The sequence below is a fragment of the Aegilops tauschii genome, chromosome 7 (assembly GCF_002575655.3).
Source record: "Aegilops tauschii subsp. strangulata cultivar AL8/78 chromosome 7, Aet v6.0, whole genome shotgun sequence".
Taxonomy (NCBI): domain Eukaryota; kingdom Viridiplantae; phylum Streptophyta; class Magnoliopsida; order Poales; family Poaceae; genus Aegilops; species Aegilops tauschii.
In genome coordinates, this window is record NC_053041.3 from 648,143,691 (window position 1) to 648,159,370 (window position 15,680).

General features: G+C 48.8%; 3 protein-coding genes across 3 annotated transcripts; all 3 read left to right on the forward strand.

The window, feature by feature from the left end:
* Nucleotides 1-6,599: 6,599 nt before the first annotated feature.
* On the forward strand, nt 6,600-8,319 carry LOC109760181 (putative 4-hydroxy-4-methyl-2-oxoglutarate aldolase 2). The gene is made up of 3 exons (XM_020319016.3): nt 6,600-6,793; nt 6,878-6,936; nt 7,608-8,319. Exon 3 carries the CDS (start codon nt 7,629-7,631, stop codon nt 8,133-8,135), a length of 507 nt encoding a protein of 168 aa, XP_020174605.1. The 5' UTR covers nt 6,600-6,793; nt 6,878-6,936; nt 7,608-7,628; the 3' UTR covers nt 8,136-8,319.
* Nucleotides 8,320-8,580: 261 nt separating this feature from the next.
* LOC109760170 (putative 4-hydroxy-4-methyl-2-oxoglutarate aldolase 2) lies at nt 8,581-9,765 on the forward strand. The gene is made up of 2 exons (XM_020319003.3): nt 8,581-8,767; nt 9,084-9,765. The coding sequence occupies exon 2, from the start codon at nt 9,109-9,111 to the stop codon at nt 9,613-9,615; it is 507 nt and encodes a 168-aa protein (XP_020174592.1). The 5' UTR covers nt 8,581-8,767; nt 9,084-9,108; the 3' UTR covers nt 9,616-9,765.
* Nucleotides 9,766-10,491: 726 nt separating this feature from the next.
* LOC109760159 (uncharacterized protein At2g02148) lies at nt 10,492-14,761 on the forward strand. The gene is made up of 8 exons (XM_020318994.4): nt 10,492-10,912; nt 11,669-11,792; nt 11,870-12,208; nt 12,311-12,473; nt 13,461-13,581; nt 13,662-13,724; nt 13,881-14,138; nt 14,483-14,761. The coding sequence occupies exons 1-8, from the start codon at nt 10,772-10,774 to the stop codon at nt 14,582-14,584; spliced, it is 1,311 nt and encodes a 436-aa protein (XP_020174583.1). The 5' UTR covers nt 10,492-10,771; the 3' UTR covers nt 14,585-14,761.
* Nucleotides 14,762-15,680: the final 919 nt, after the last annotated feature.

The window sequence follows — 15,680 nt, forward strand, 5'->3', positions numbered from 1 at the left end:
ATGCAAACGTATGCGCATGCAGCTTCCACTGGATCTTGTTAGACATTAAAGTTGAAGTACTGGACTCACTACTTAAAAAAGATAGTGACTACAGCATCGTGAAGGGGATAGTCGACAGGTTATTTCAATCATTATTAACTATATCTCGGCCTATTTAGTTCGTCATTTCCTGATATGAACTATTGTTAATAACCCCTTTATTAATTTTCTTTGCCGGCGGGCAGGGCTTGGGCAAAGTACATCAAGGTGACTCCAGAAAAATGGCGACAAAAGCTATGTTGGTATCGACCCAAGGTAAGTAATTAAGTAGTACTAGCTAGCTAGCTACCATCTCTTTAATTCTTGTTTCAATACCATTAATTAATTAACATGCTTGATTAATTATTATCTGATTAAATTCTATTCTCATAAAGGCCCTGAAGCAGGCGCCGGAGACTGAAGTGTGTGCATACTACGTTTGCAAGAACATTCGCATGACATGATGGCGTCCGAAAGGAGCAGATCTGATAGACAGGACTGGGTACGTTTGCCAGAACACTATTCACAAATCTTACATGATTGTCGATATCTAGTCACACAACTAATACACATGCATATTGATCTTCTTCTTAACAGTTCAAAGAGGTGCGGGGCCAGCTCCTACTAACAGAGCGCATACGAGCACTTCAAGAGGAAATTGCGGGATTTTTGCTCGATCAGGTCATAGATCCCAAAGGAGAATACTATTACCCGCTACCGCCCACATGAACCACTTGTCATTGTGCTCCGAAGGCACCAAGGCAACATGTAGGAGAAATTGTATATATATACATGTGTATGTGTGAATAATTAATGGTGGTTGTGAGACATTCGATAATATATATATATATATATATATGGTCGGTTCTACGAGAAAATCTATTTATATATATGCATAACGTGTACAATATGTAGTATCGTAAAATACCAGCAAACAAAAAAGAATTAAATGAAAAACACAAAATTAATGGAAAATAAAAATAAAAACCAACCCCCCCCCCCCCAACATTTAGTACCGGTTGGTGCTACCAACCGGTACTAATGGTCTACCAGCACCCGGGCCTGACTCATGCCACGTGGTGGTACTTTAGCGCCGGTTCGTGCCGAACCGGTAGTAAAGGGGGGCCTTTAGTCTCCACTCTTTAGTGCCGGTTGCAGAACCGGCACTAAAGGCCCTTACGAACCGGCGCTAAAGCCCGGTTCTGCACTAGTGAGGGGGGCCGCCACCACAAAGAGAAAGCAGAAGCCATGGGAAGGAGGGAAAGAGGGACCGCCCTGGAAGGGGAGAGAGGACACCATCGGAGGGGAAGGGAGAAGCCATGAGGAAATGCGGAGATCCATAGAGAAGGGTGCTGCATATGGGGAGAAGATAGGTAATAGAAGCATCACCTCTGCCATCGTTGCCAAGGTTTATCTACTGGCCTCCTCGCGCTCGCCGATCTCTTCCGCATGGACCTCTGGACTCGAAGAAATTAAGCAGATGGAGTCATCGAAGTGGTATGCAATGCGGGGTGGGCGATTTCAACGAATACCAAGGGCAGGAGCTCAGAATTGAGCGCTAGAGCGGCATGGTATCCGAAGTGTAGCAGCCAATATTGGACACCAAAGATCAGAACTTTTTGTCATGCAGCAGTCCAGTAGTTCACCAACTAATTATTAATGCAAAGATCAGAGAACGCTGACCAAGGGTGACAAAATAGTGTATCTGTAATAGAAGCAAGCAGATGTCTGATTGTACAGGCGTTCCTAGCATTATCCTGCACAAAGTTATGTTAGAGATAACCTAACTGATCACAGAACTAAATCAACGGGAAACAATAAGCATCCTGATTAATATTGTCTATATCACAGTATTCGTGTCTTTTTAGAAAAGGAGGAGGACCCCGGCCTCTGCATCTAGACGATGCATGAAGCCACTTTATTAATTATTCACAGTAAGACCTTGCAAGGTCATATAATAGTAAGACTAAAGCCACCGTCTAGGCAACACATGTCGCTACACCTATCCAGTTGATGAAGGGATGCTGATAGTCTGGACCTAATACCAAACAGACCTCGCAGCCAAACCTAACATCTACGATCTGAGGTCCCAACCAGGACTCCTGCCGGGTATGAGGCACCCACCAGTCCGGCGCACTCCTCAACCAGGACGCCTACCGGGCATGAGGCCGTCGCAACCACCTGCCACCAATCCATCTTCAGTGTTGTACTGCTGCATCTACCTTGCCCGATCTAGCTGTCGTCGACGCCACCACGACGCCAGACAACGCCACCATCCTGCGCTCGTCCATCGCCCACCAGCGAGACCCCGCTGCTCCATGCCGCCGAGACCCGCCGTCGTCGACATGAGAGAAGGCACGCCACACCACCTCACGCCTCTTCCATCTGGCGCCGCTCCACAAACGATGCCCCCAATAGGGAACACGGCACCGCAGCGCCGCCATCATCCGATCCGGTGATCTTAGGATTTCTCCCAGAGCGACACGAGCAGGTTGACGATAGTTGCGTGACGATGCCTTCATCAAGGTAACGACGTAGACGCCGCCATCGCCTGCCATGACCGGAGTCTGCTCGGTTGTCACCGGCGACTATGTCTCCCCAACTCGCCGCCGGTGCTAATAGTGGGATCCAAGATCCGTCACTACCAGCCTGGCCAACCGCCTTCGGTGGAGAAGGCAGCCACCACCACCATGCCCGGGCCAAGAGACTCGGACGTCCTCGTGCCGCGAAGATTACCCAGGGGGGATCTCCTCTTGCCGTTGTCGAGATGAGGCGCAGCCGCAGTGGATCTCGATCTAAACCCCTCGGGCCCAAATCAGATCTCATCGCAGCCAAAAACTCATCCGCAACGGCCGCCGGAGATCTCCTGGCCACCGCCAACCCGCTGCACACTGCCGTTGGAGGAGGAGAGAGATGGACGCCGCTGCCCGCCTGTCCCCACGCGTTACCGCCGGCCGAGGACTGCGCCGCCGCCTCACCATAGGGGCTTCGCCCCACGGCGTCCTCAGCGACGGCGGCGGTAGTGGGAGGCGATGGAGGGGGAGGGCTGAGGGCGGTGTGGACGGGGACTCCCCAGGAGCGGTGCGGCGCCGCCGCCTCGAGGGAGAGAGGTCGGGGGAGATCGCATACATGCGTCACAGTATTCGTGTGGTATCACATTATCCGTGTGATTAGAATTTCCATTCTGAGCACCAAACAGGTAGCCTATCTGACAAGGTCTTGAGGAACTGCACAAGAACTGATCCTATTCATATTAGAAATCATCATAGTAGGATGCTATAGACGAACAATTTTACCAACTGATCCTATTCATATTCTAGGCCATTCTTTTCCTGCTGTGAATCATTTCTCTTGCCTATTCACTAGCCCTGAATAGTGACATTACTGTTTGGCACTATTCAACGATGATTTTGTCTTTTTCATAGCTCACATCTCATAATGTGTTTCAACTTGAATTTCTGTGTGGCAATAAAACATCATCCTCTTAAAATCCGTATTTTTTTAGATTATTTTTGAAACTTTAAAACATTTTTTCTCGTGGTTTTCACCGGTTTTCACCGAATGTTGGTTTTCGTATGATATTCTCCCGGGCGAAAGTGGAGGGCGTGGGATTTTTTCTGGTTTTTTGCTGGCTCGAAATCTTGGGGCTTATTCTGCCAACAAAAAATCGTGCGAGGTGTCGTATGGCTGGAAGTTTTTTGTGTGGGCATGGTATGATGGGACCTGAATCTCGCGCGATGGGATGTGAATCGCGTGATGGTTGAGGTGGGGATCGAAGGAGGTCGAACCATCACCACGTTCGATCCTCCTTTAATAGTACAGATGACATTTCGTACCGAACCAAAAAATTAACACTCGCAAAAACACTGATAGTAAATTCTAAGTGCTTCGCTGACGTCACTAATGGACTGGGCCCACCCGTCAGGTTAAGTTGGAAGAAAAAATGTGCCAATTGTCGGTGTTTTTGCCACTGTCATTTTATCGGTTCAGTATGAAATGTCACATTTTGTAAAGTGATGGTTTTACACAAGTCATGTCACAAAAGTGGTGATTCTGTACATTTAACTCACATACGCCCCACCCAGGTGAAATTCCCCCGAGGGGGGGAGGGGATTAACTAGGGATGTAAGGTTTCATAGGCTGTAATAGCGGCTTCGTAGGTCTAGCATTCTTGTTTTCTTCTGATGGTTACTATTTTGTCTCACAATAGGTAGCTTTTTCATAGATGGTGTGTATACCAATAGCAATTTCGCAGTAACACATATACAAAACACTTTTAAGATTCAACCCTTAACTTCAAAACTAATCATCCCACATCCCGAACTAACCATGCGGTTTAGGAGTCAACCCTTTACCCGTTTCGACTCATTAGAGCGGTTTTTGATCGCGTTGACCAAACACCACCTTAAAAAATCTCTCTCCTCCTTCTCTGTGTTGACTACTCCTCGTGCACATCGTCTTCTACGCTGTGTATGTCCTCCCCACTCCCGTCCTCCTCGCCTTGCTCCTCTTCCTCTCCTTCCTCCTGGGCCCCTTCCTCTTCTTTAGTGGCCGGACTCCAACACTGCCCCCAATTGCGTCCCCTTCTCCCTCTCCCCCCTCCCCTCTGAACAGGCCTCTCCCAATGCACCCTGCATGTCGCAGCCCGCCCCTCACCTCCACGGCATGGCTAGCAGCAACACGAGCCACCTTCCTCTTGTCATGGACAACAAGCAAAGCGTCGTGTGGAGGCAACCAGTAGCAGCACGCCAGCGGCGACGATTGCACAGTGGGCACTAATGCTACGGATGGGCCGGTGCCATGACCGTGACGTGTCGGCAGAGTGGCACATGGTGGACGTCGATGTCGAAGTAGGAGAAGATCCTCATGGACCTCTACCACGGTTGCGGCATACGCTCACCCACGACCGAGCAGATCCAGTGGATCGGCGCCCGATTGCTGCTGTGTGCCGGGGGTCTCCCTCCCCGATGAGTGGCTCTGCTTCCGGGACTCCCTCTCCTCCTTTTCACCCTCACCAACGCCTTCCCGCACATTGTCGAACGCGCCTTCCTGACATACTGCACTTCCTCATCGAGGCTGCCTTCGCGCTTCCCTGGTGGCTGGACCCCAACCGTGCCTTCCTCTTCAGCGGCGAGCTCCACGTCCTGCCGCCCTCCCTCTTTCCCCCGACATGCCCTCCCTCCACACCTAGTACTCCAACGCCGTCCAGGCCACCATAAAGCACTACATCATTGGGATGTCGAAGAGGGCCGCTGTTGAGAACCTCCACATGACATGCGTCAGCGTCCCAGCGCCCGTGGCCAAGGTGCTCAAGGAGGATCCCTACCTCATCGCACGGCCGGTCGAGGGTTTTTCCTATGGTCCGCAGGGGTTCCATACATCGCCACATCGCCGGGATGTGCCCGATTGCATGTGAGGTCGAGGCGCAGTTAACACAGCCAAAGAGAGAGAGAGAGAGGAGAGAGTAGGATTTTTTTTCATTTTTTGGGTTGGGTCCACATGTAAGGAGGAGCCCGGTCAAATAGTCAAATCAACCTTTAATGAGTCAAAACCGGCAAGAGGGATGATTCTTGAACCATGTGGTTAGTTTGGGGTTAGGCTGGTGAGGCAAAGAGGACTAAATAGGGCGTGAATTGGTGGGTAGTGACCCAATTCCTCCCTCAGCTTTTTCGAGGACGCGCACGCCATCTCCCCGCTTGCACGAGTTTCGGCACCGCATTCCCCCTCCCTACACCCGAGAGTCTACTTGAGTGGAAACGATTGATTCGGTTCTTCCTTGCGGGCCTGTCTGAGATGTGCTTTTAAGTTTCATGCTATGCAGACCCAACAATGCTCGTAGTAACCGTACGGGTCAAAAACGCACCCCCGAGGCCTAGCTGAATGGCGTGCAGGCTACCAAACACGCCCAAAGTGTTTCTTACACAATGGTTTTCCTTTCCTCACAAATAATGCTGGGGAGGAGATGCATACCCCAAAATGAATGTGTGACCGCGGACGCAAATGGTATGAGCGTGATGACCTATGGTCGAAGCTGCGTATGCGGTTGGTTTGGCTGCACGCCGTCGCCGCCGGGAAGGGGACAAGAAAGGAGAGGCACACAATCCCAGCAAACGGCAACGAATTTAGTGTTTCCTATGCTAGAGAAAAATATAGTACTAGTACTATTCATGAACACCAACATCCGACTAAAATGAAATACTACTAGTAGGGTTTTTCTCTCATATCTCAATCCTCTCGCGACCGCTGTTGTCGGTATTCGCTGGTTCCCGTGCCCGAATTCCATTCAGGCCTCCTTTGGTTCATAGGAATATTGTAGAAATTGTAAAGGATAGGAACTTTGTAGGAAAAATTCCTTTGGAGCCCTTTGGTTTGTAGGAATGGATTCATATTCCTATGTAGGATATGAATCAATCCTTTACATTTCAAAGGAAAAAGAACATTGGCCTAGACTCAATGAAAATATTCCTATCCTATGTATCAAATGACATCTCTTTATCTATAGGATTTGAGATGCATGTCATTTCACTTCCTATGATTTTCCTATTTCTATACTATTTCTATCCTATGAACCAAAGAAAGCCTCATTTTCAAAGGCAGTGGGACCCGTGGGCTGGTGGTTCGCCACCCACCCACCACCATCACCATCGCACCGCGGAAAAGAAAAAGAAAAAAGGAGCTTCCTTTCTTCTCCCCTCCTCCTCGGATTGGATCCCTTCCCTCCCTCTGATTCCATTCCATCGGAGCCTGGCGAGGCGACGGTGGAGTGAAGATCTTGGTAACGAATCCGAATCGCCTCTGTTCTGGGTTTCCTCTTCCAATCTCTCCTTTCTTGATCTCATCTCTCCCCTGATTGATTCAGACAGGACTGCCTCGCTCCCCACGGCGGCGAGGCGAGACCGACCGGCGACGCGCGGCCAGGTAACGCTCCCTTCCCCTTTCCTCCGCTCCCTCCAATCACCTCCTTGGAGCTCTTCGATCCATGTACCATAGGCCGCGGGACTCGGGCGGATTTGGTATTTCTCCCTCCCATCTTGGCCGAGAGAGGGACATTTGAGAGAGAGAGAGAGAGAGAGAGAGAGAGAGAGAGATCATGTGAATGTATCTCTGTGTTAGCCTGGTTCCTCCGCGGATCCCTTCTCTTTAGGAAGATCAAAGCTCTTATTTTCTTTGCTCAGCTCAGTGATAATCAGACACAAGTGGTCTGCTCCTTGCCTAATTGTCTGACATCACCTGAAAAGAAAAAGGAAATGCCTCATGTTTGTTGGTTGGTGGAATCGCCTCATTTGTTCCCTTTGAGATTGATGCGCAATTGTTTAGCTACGTACTTCAGGATGGTACTGTATATTCCTTATTGCAGTATGACTGGTATGATGAGCTCAAGTGCATGCATAATTTCCATGTCTTTTACTCCCTCCGTTCCAAAATAAATGACCCAACTTTATACTAAAGTTAGTATAAAGTTGGACGTTGGGGAATATATATGTTGCCGTGTTGAAGAAATTAGCTGCTTTGGTGGTTACTGCTGTCAACAACATTTGCCCTCGACTTTTTTGGTGAATAATGTGCTTCTTCTGTTCATGCCAATGCAGCCCTGAATTGAATCAGCTACCATGGCGGCCTTGCCATTGGCTACAGCTGAAGTCTGCGACGCCAACTCGCACCTCATCACCGGCGGCGAGCTCCGCGCGCTGCAGCCCGTCTTCCAGATCTACGGGAGGCGGCAGGTCTTCGCGGGCCCCATCGTGACGCTCAAGGTGTTCGAGGACAACGTGCTCGTCCGCGAGTTCCTGGAGGAGAAGGGCCAGGGCAGGGTGCTGGTGGTGGACGGCGGCGGCAGCCTGCGGTGCGCCATCCTGGGCGGCAACCCCGTCCAGCAGGCGCAGAACAACGGGTGGGCGGGGATCGTGGTGAACGGGTGCATCCGGGACGTGGACGAGATCAACGGGTGCGACATTGGCGTGCGCGCCCTCGCCTCGCACCCCATGAAGGCCAACAAGAAGGGGATGGGCGAGAAGCACGTCCCGGTCACCATCGCGGGCACCAGGATCTGCGACGGCGAGTGGCTCTACGCCGACACCGACGGCATCCTCGTCTCCAGGACCGAGCTCATCGTGTAGGAGAGGCCGCCGCCTCGTTGTCCGTGTTGTTCCACTATGTGGTTGTAGTTGCTTGAATTGAATGATGTTGTATCTCAACTTGAGATTCAGAAGCTCTGAACTTGTAATAACTGTGAGCTTAAATTGCCTGATCAAATGGAATGAGGAATGGGAATAAAATTATCAGTTGCATGCCTGTCAAAAATGTCAAAGAGAGGAGGGCCGCGGCTGCTTCAGAAGCTCTCAACTGAATGGTCTTATATCTGCACTTGAGATTGAGGGCTGTGCCTTTCAGTTCTTGAACGACGTTTTTGTCCATCTCTTGGTCTCGAATTTCTGACGTTGGCTTTGTCTCTATCTTGTCTTTGCCCGAGAAAAAAGATGTCCTCTTTGCCCTATTATTAGAGGCATGCCATTTATCATTCAATTTACTCAATAAAAAGAAAAGAAAAGATCCAAACATGATAATGATAATGATAGAGCAGAGCTCCTCCACCTCGTCTCCTTTTTGCTGTTTTGCTGCTCCCCTCGAACCGGAGCCACGCTCGCTTGCCGCCGCCGCCGCCCTGATTCCCCCCTCCCTCCCTCCAAGCCCCACCAGTCCCCCGCCGCGGTCGAGGGGCTAGTCTGCGCCGGCGACCGGAGAGGAGGAGGTTGAAATCGCTATGGCCACATTTTTCTGTTTCCCTCTTCTTTAATTTTAAGGAAAAGGGTTGCTCAGATTGATTCTGAGAGTACCTTTCTTCTGTCTCAAAACATCAACTGATGCTGACTTGGTGTTTTCTGTGTTTCATGCAAGATTAATTTACCTATGTTAATATGAAGAAAGGTCCCTTAGATGTTCAAATCACATGAATTTTTCTCATGTTTGCTTCTTAAATGGAGTCCCAACATGTCATCCGTCTGATATCTATGGAGTAGTATCTGTTTAGCTGCATATAACTGAACAAGATGCCTTCCTTATTGCAGTATTATAAGCAGCCCTGAAGCCAAAATGGCAGCCTTGCCACTGGCCACCGCGGAGGCCTGCGACGCCAACTCGCACATGATCACCAGCGGCGAGCTCCGCGCGCTGCAGCCCGTCTTCCGGGTCTACGGGGGCCGGCGGCTCTTCGCGGGCCCCGTCGTGACGGTGAAGGTGTTCGAGGACAACGTCCTGGTCCGTGGCATCCTGGAGGAGAAGGGCCAGGGCAGGGTCCTGGTGGTGGACGGCGGCGGGAGCCTCCGCCGCGCCCTCCTGGGGGGCAACATCGCCATGCTGGCGCAGAACAACGGGTGGGCCGGCATCGTGATCAACGGCTGCGTCCGGGACGTCGACGAGATCAACGGGTGCGACATCGGCGTGCGGGCTCTCGGCTCGCACCCGGTCAAGTCGGACAAGAGGGGGATGGGCGAGAAGCACGTCCCGGTCACCGTCGCCGGCGCCAGGATCTGTGATGGTGAGTGGCTCTACGCCGACGCCGACGGCATCCTCGTCTCCAGGACCGAGCTCAGCGTGTAGTTCCTCTCTGTGTATACATTTACTTGTGTGTAAAATGATGTATGCATGAATGAAGTCAAATATGTCTTAGATACATCCATTTCTTTGACAAATAATTTCGGGACGGAGACAGTGGATGTTTGTACTGCACTGTCACAATGTGTTTTATGTTCTGTCAGCAGTCCTGTAGCGAAGCAGAGTAGAGCAGAGCAATATTCTGCTGCTCCTGACCAAGTGCTTTTCTTTGAACAAAGCAGTACTTCACCAAACCCGGTCACTCCCCCCCTTACCTGCACCGCCCCTTCCCCCGGCGGCACCGCCGGCCACCGCACCAGTGCCCGTTCCCAGCTCGAGCATCCTAGGGGAAAACCGTCGGCGAGCGTCAGAAAAAGATGCTCTTTTAGGGGAAACCAACCACCCCCCATCATCATGCTGGTGCTGGCGTCAGGCGTCGGGCTCTAAACCCAGCTAGGGTTTCGGCCGGCGGAGATGCGGCGGTGTGTCGTGCTACTCCACCGGGACAGGGGCCGGGGCAGTGTTTCTGTGAGTTTGTTTAGGATTTGTGTCCTACTCAGAAAGACCCGGTGACGACTCCCAGAAGATGGAATAAAATCCTCCCCTCCCATCCTATTCTAGTGATGCCTCTAGCGCTGCCGAAGGGTGTGTACAGGTGTGTCTCCGACGGATCTCACGGCATTCCGCCGGTGCTAGTCTTCGGTGGATCTGCTTAGATCCAATCTTCGCCTTCGTTCGTGTGTCTACAGGTTGAATACTTTTGATCTATACTTCTCTTCATCTGTGACGGCGGCTGTTCCGATGATGTGGGGCCTTAGCACGACAACTTGCTAGTTGTCCACAACAAGTTTGGCCTGGCTCGAGTGAGGAAGGGGATGGATGGAGAGTATGCCTTTTGGTGAAGCAGAGCAGAGCAACAAGAATACTACTACTACTCTGCTACTCCACCAAACCCCTTGACTTGCTCCCAAACCCAAACCGAATCCGGCGGCGCCGCCGGCCGCCGACCACCATCCCCACAATCCATTCCCAGCTCGGGCGTATCCTAGCAAGCGAGCGTCAGAAAAAGATGCTCTTTTAGGGGAAAACACCCCCCGTCGCCATGCTGGTGCTGGCGCCGGGCGTCAGGCTCTAAACCCACCTAGGGTTTCGGCCGGCGGCGATGCGGGCCGCCAGTGTGCCGCGCTACTCCGTCGGCGCCGGCGCCGGGGCCGGGGCGGTCTTCCTCCGCGACGGCGACGTCGACCCCGAGGCGCTCACCGAGGAGGACAGCCTCGTCGGCGGCGGCGACTCCAACTCCGTGGTAACCTCGCACCCCCTCCCCCCCTCTCTTTCCCAAGCCGCGCGCTCCTGCTCACACTGAACCCATGGCTTGTTAGCTCGTTCCAATCTGTGGTGAAACCCAGTGTTTCCCGGAGCAGAGCAGACTGTTTCAACCTCTAGTGAGCACCAAATCCGTGCCGGAAAACAGGTTATCTGCGCGGTGGTTCGACTAGGAAGGAAGTTACCAGGCTTTTGCGCGGCGTTAATGTTCACCGCATTTCGTCGGTATTTGGTCCGAGCAGCTGGGGTTGGCTGTGTAGTGCTACAAGCCATGCTTTTCTTGTTAGGATTTGCCATTTTTACCATGTCTTTCGTTGTGACCAGCATTGTGTGAACCTAGATGCATAATGACAAATAAAAAAGGCTCTGTTCATTGCTGGGCATTTACTTTGAAAAATGCCGTGTATTTAAATGCATAAGTACAAGGTTTCCGTGCCAGAAGTTTTGCTTTGGCTTTGTGGAATGGGGTGGTAGGGAAGTGCCATTTTGTGCAATGGAAATGCTGTGTATTAATTTTTTGTATTTTTCAAGGTAGACCGTTGGCATTTACTTCGACCGGCCAGAAATGCGGAGGTAGGAATGTGTTGTTTTGTGAAATTAAAACATTCTGTGTATTTATTTATTTTTCAAGATTGACTGTTGGCATTTACTTCGACCGACCAAAAATGGATGCATTTCCTTTTAGTGCCCACCAAACCCCATGGTCTTGAGTGTTAACCGTTGCTTTATCTGCTAGGATTGCTTGCATGGATCATACAGCAGCTCTTTAAGCCTCCACGGTGTCAGAGTTGACGAGGATCACTCGGCTCTTGAGAACAGCAGCAGGCCTCCTAGTCATATTAATATCCTAACGCCACAAGGTACAACTCTTCGAAATTTATCCGGCTCTGTCTGCTGTTACTGCTTTCTCTGTGCCTGATTCCCCTCTTCATTACAGATGTTGTACCCATCGAAGTGGCACGGTCTAGATTCCTGGACATCATCATTGACCATTTTATTGGCCAGAATGTTATCGAGGTGGGAGAACCCTCTCTCTATGACTCTATCCTGGCCAGCAATAGAATCAACAAAAGAAAGCAACAAGAGGTACAATACGAAGGCGACCCGAGGTTTGCTTTGCCCTTGATGTACATAGCCAACTTGTATGAGTCTTTGGTGAGCGACGTCAATGCACGTCTTGCTTCCTTGACTGGATCCCGTGAGAAAACTATGGGGGTAGCTCTTGAAGCTGCTGGCGGCTTGTACAGGAAGCTGACTCAAAAGTTTCCCAAGAAAGGTATGATGATGATTAGTGAACAGCAATTTGTATTTGGTCGCGCCCGCTCTACTCTGGTTATCTGTTCTTCTCATCCGAGTCTCCTTTGATGTTACGCTACAGGAAATTGTAGCTTCAGGAGGAGGGAGCTGGCTACTTCTAATGCAACAAAGACAAAGTTTCCTGAACTTGTAGTACAGGAAGAAAAGCGGGTCCGTTTTGTTGTAATCAATGGTTTGGTGATCATAGAGAGGCCAAATAATATGAGAATGCAGGATGCTGAATGGTATTTTCTCTGATTCACCCTGTATTTCCTTCCTTATGCATGTGTTGGTTGTTCACTTGTTCTATATTGGGGGCATTATAGGAAATTGTTGTTCACTAATCATCATATCTTGGAAAACTTTTGTTATACTCCCTTCAGTGCTAGATATTATCAAGCCATTTCTGAGTAACCTTTCTTATACTCCCTCCATTCCATATTAGTTTTTGCTGAAACAGATGTATCTAGACGTCTTTCAGTGCTAGATACATCCGTTTGAGCGACAACTAATATGAGACAGTGGGAATAGTAAATATGGACTTGAAACTGATGAGTTGCTTGATAATATTTCTTACTATAAACGATGCTCTCTTGTAAATTGTGTGATGAAGTTACTGTTTTCATAAGCCAAAATAATGCATATTCTTGAATTGGTGGCCCAGTTATAAAAAAAATCTTTTCCTTTTGACCGAATTCTGCTTCTAGAAACCCTTCCTTGTTTTGAACTTACAGAGTCTGTATTAAATATGCACTCGAAACAGATACATTCCTCGCAAGTGGTGTGGATAAAGTTACCTTTTTCATAAGCCAAATAATGCATATTCTTGAATGACAGACTCCGTTCCTTTGTTGGCATTTCCTTGGAACAAATCATATATATTTTGGCTGGTTCACAATTTTGTGGAAGGCAAACTTTGAGTATTTTATATGCACCAATATGTTTGCTTCAACAGGGCTTAATTGTACCAATCTGCAAAGTTGTTTCCTTGCTTAAGGTAACTATATGAAATTGACTGTATTCCTGTCCGATTGCTTTCAATATAGGGTGAATTATGAATACGAAACTTCAGAAGTTTGCTAATATAATCAAATCTTTGGTTAATTAAAATAATTATAATTCCAGGCAAAAGCTTTATTTATCCTCACTTTCCACTTTGACTCTTGGTACCCTCTGATATGCCATGATTTATGTATTTCTAAGTCTTCAATTTTTGTTTTCTAAATGTGCAGGTTCAAAAGATTGACCGGTCGAAATGAAGTGGCCATTTCATCAAGAGATTACAAATTCTATTCACCTCGACACAAGTACAGGCGAACCCTGCAGCCAGTATTTGACATTCCGGGCACGTCCGTAAGTGCATGCTGGATTTAAGATTCTAAGGTTGCAGCTAAACCAATTCGATTATTCGTTTAATTGGTTCCTCTGTCCAGGTTTTGTCAGAGGATGAGACTTCTCCATTGGTTTGTTCTTCAGAATTTCGTCCACCATTCGAGGTAACTCTTATCTTTTGATACCTGGTCATGACTAAATGACAACATCCTGAATTTACAGTGACTTCTCCTGTCCTTCTACTTTGTTAAATGAGATCATTTTTGTCTGGTTCATCCACCTTTTCAGTTGGTCGCCACTAATAGCTTGCTCTCTTCCAGATGCAAAACCAACATGAGTCATCATCGAAGCGACATATTGAACAGATAGAAAGTCAACCTTACCTGCACTTTCTCGATCAAGCAGAGCATGACAACATCCAGCAAAACCAACATAGTTCTCAGTTCCCTCCTATTCATCCATGTGCATCGTCCTCACAACTCTCAGATAACCCCCAGCAGCACCAGTCCTATCTATCTCCGCATCTATCTTCCATGCAAGCTGGGCACGGCCACCTTGGAGGACGCTCGAATATTCTTGTGAGTGAATCTTTATTTAGTACCGGCCAAGTCACATGTCAAATATAGTACTCCCTCCGATCCATATTACTTGTTGCTCAAATGGATGCATATAGACGTATTTCAGTGCTAGATACATTTGTTTGAGCGATAAGTAATATGGATCGGGGGGAGTAGAATCAAAACGTTCATCACGTTCCGGAAAGAAAAGGCAACTTCCGTCATGCAGTAATTAGTTGCAAGTCATCCTGTCTGTCTGCACTGCATTATTTTGACAGCTGAACAGAAACAGCAATCTACTTTTAATGTTCAAATCAGGTGCACTGTTATTGTGAATTGTCTTGATGGTATGTTTTGTATTTCAGCCGAGCAGCCCTGCAAAGTTCTGCGACGAGTGCGGTTCGCCGTATCTAAGGGCGACATCCAAATTCTGTTCAGAGTGTGGCACCAAGAGGCTAGGGATCTGACTGAGTTAAGCAATTTTGTCGCAGATCAATGTTGTTTCTTTTTTCTGCGGGGAGTTCAATGTTGTTTCGGCCATGTCGCAGAACCCTGTAGAACGGGTTTTGGTTGCTGTAACTGAACTTGAGTTCACTCTTGCCTTCAATGGTAATATATATCGATGGATGTGACTCCCTCATGTATTAACTGTTGTGCCTTACTATAATCCATATATTTTTTCTTTAAGTGAAAACAATTTATGGAATATATTTAGCCCTTGTAGCCAGCATACAGTGTAAATTGAGAGGTATTTTGCATATCAATTCTATCACTTTTTCATTCTAGAATTGTCTACTATATAGATCTCATAAAAATACATTACTTGTCAAACAAACTATGAAACCATTGGTCTTATAATGGAGACCAATTTAAGACCCCCGCAAATTGGTCGTCACTTATTTCTTTATCAAAATATTCTCTTTACCAAATTAACTTGAAGCCGTTGTTGTATCACTGACATCTGCTCAAACATGTATTCCCTTTACCTATATAATAATTCATATCCATGAAACTGCAACACTGGACTACAATCAAAGTGCAGCATACTCATAATAAACCATGGAAGTGCAGCCACATTAGAGGCAGTAATTCCTGCAACTATGAAGCCATCTCCTGCAACTCCACGTCTATCTCCTTCAGAGCGTTCTTGATGCTCGACAGCTTTGACTCGAGTGCCCTCAACCCCTCTGTGGCGCGAGCCCGCTCTAGCTTTGCCGCCTCGTACCCCTCGTGCAGGTGATCTGCTTTCTCGAGAAGGGTCAGGAGGCTGTTGACGCGCTCGCGCATGAAGCCAACATCCATGCCCATCATCTCAAAGGACCCCAGGTCCTTCTTCCACCGTGTGAGGTCCTCGCGGGAAGGAGAGGCGGCGGAGGCCCTGATGCCCTTGGCTATGCAAACCGTCTCGATGATCACTCCTGCAGCAAGCAAAGGTTCGAGGTTCTTCTGCAGACGCCCATGGAGGAGAGACTTGCGGTCGTGGCAGAGCCCGTGGTACGCCCTACGTGTCTCGGTGGGGAGTTGTTTGTCGTCGATGGTAGAACCGCCGACAATGACCTTGAA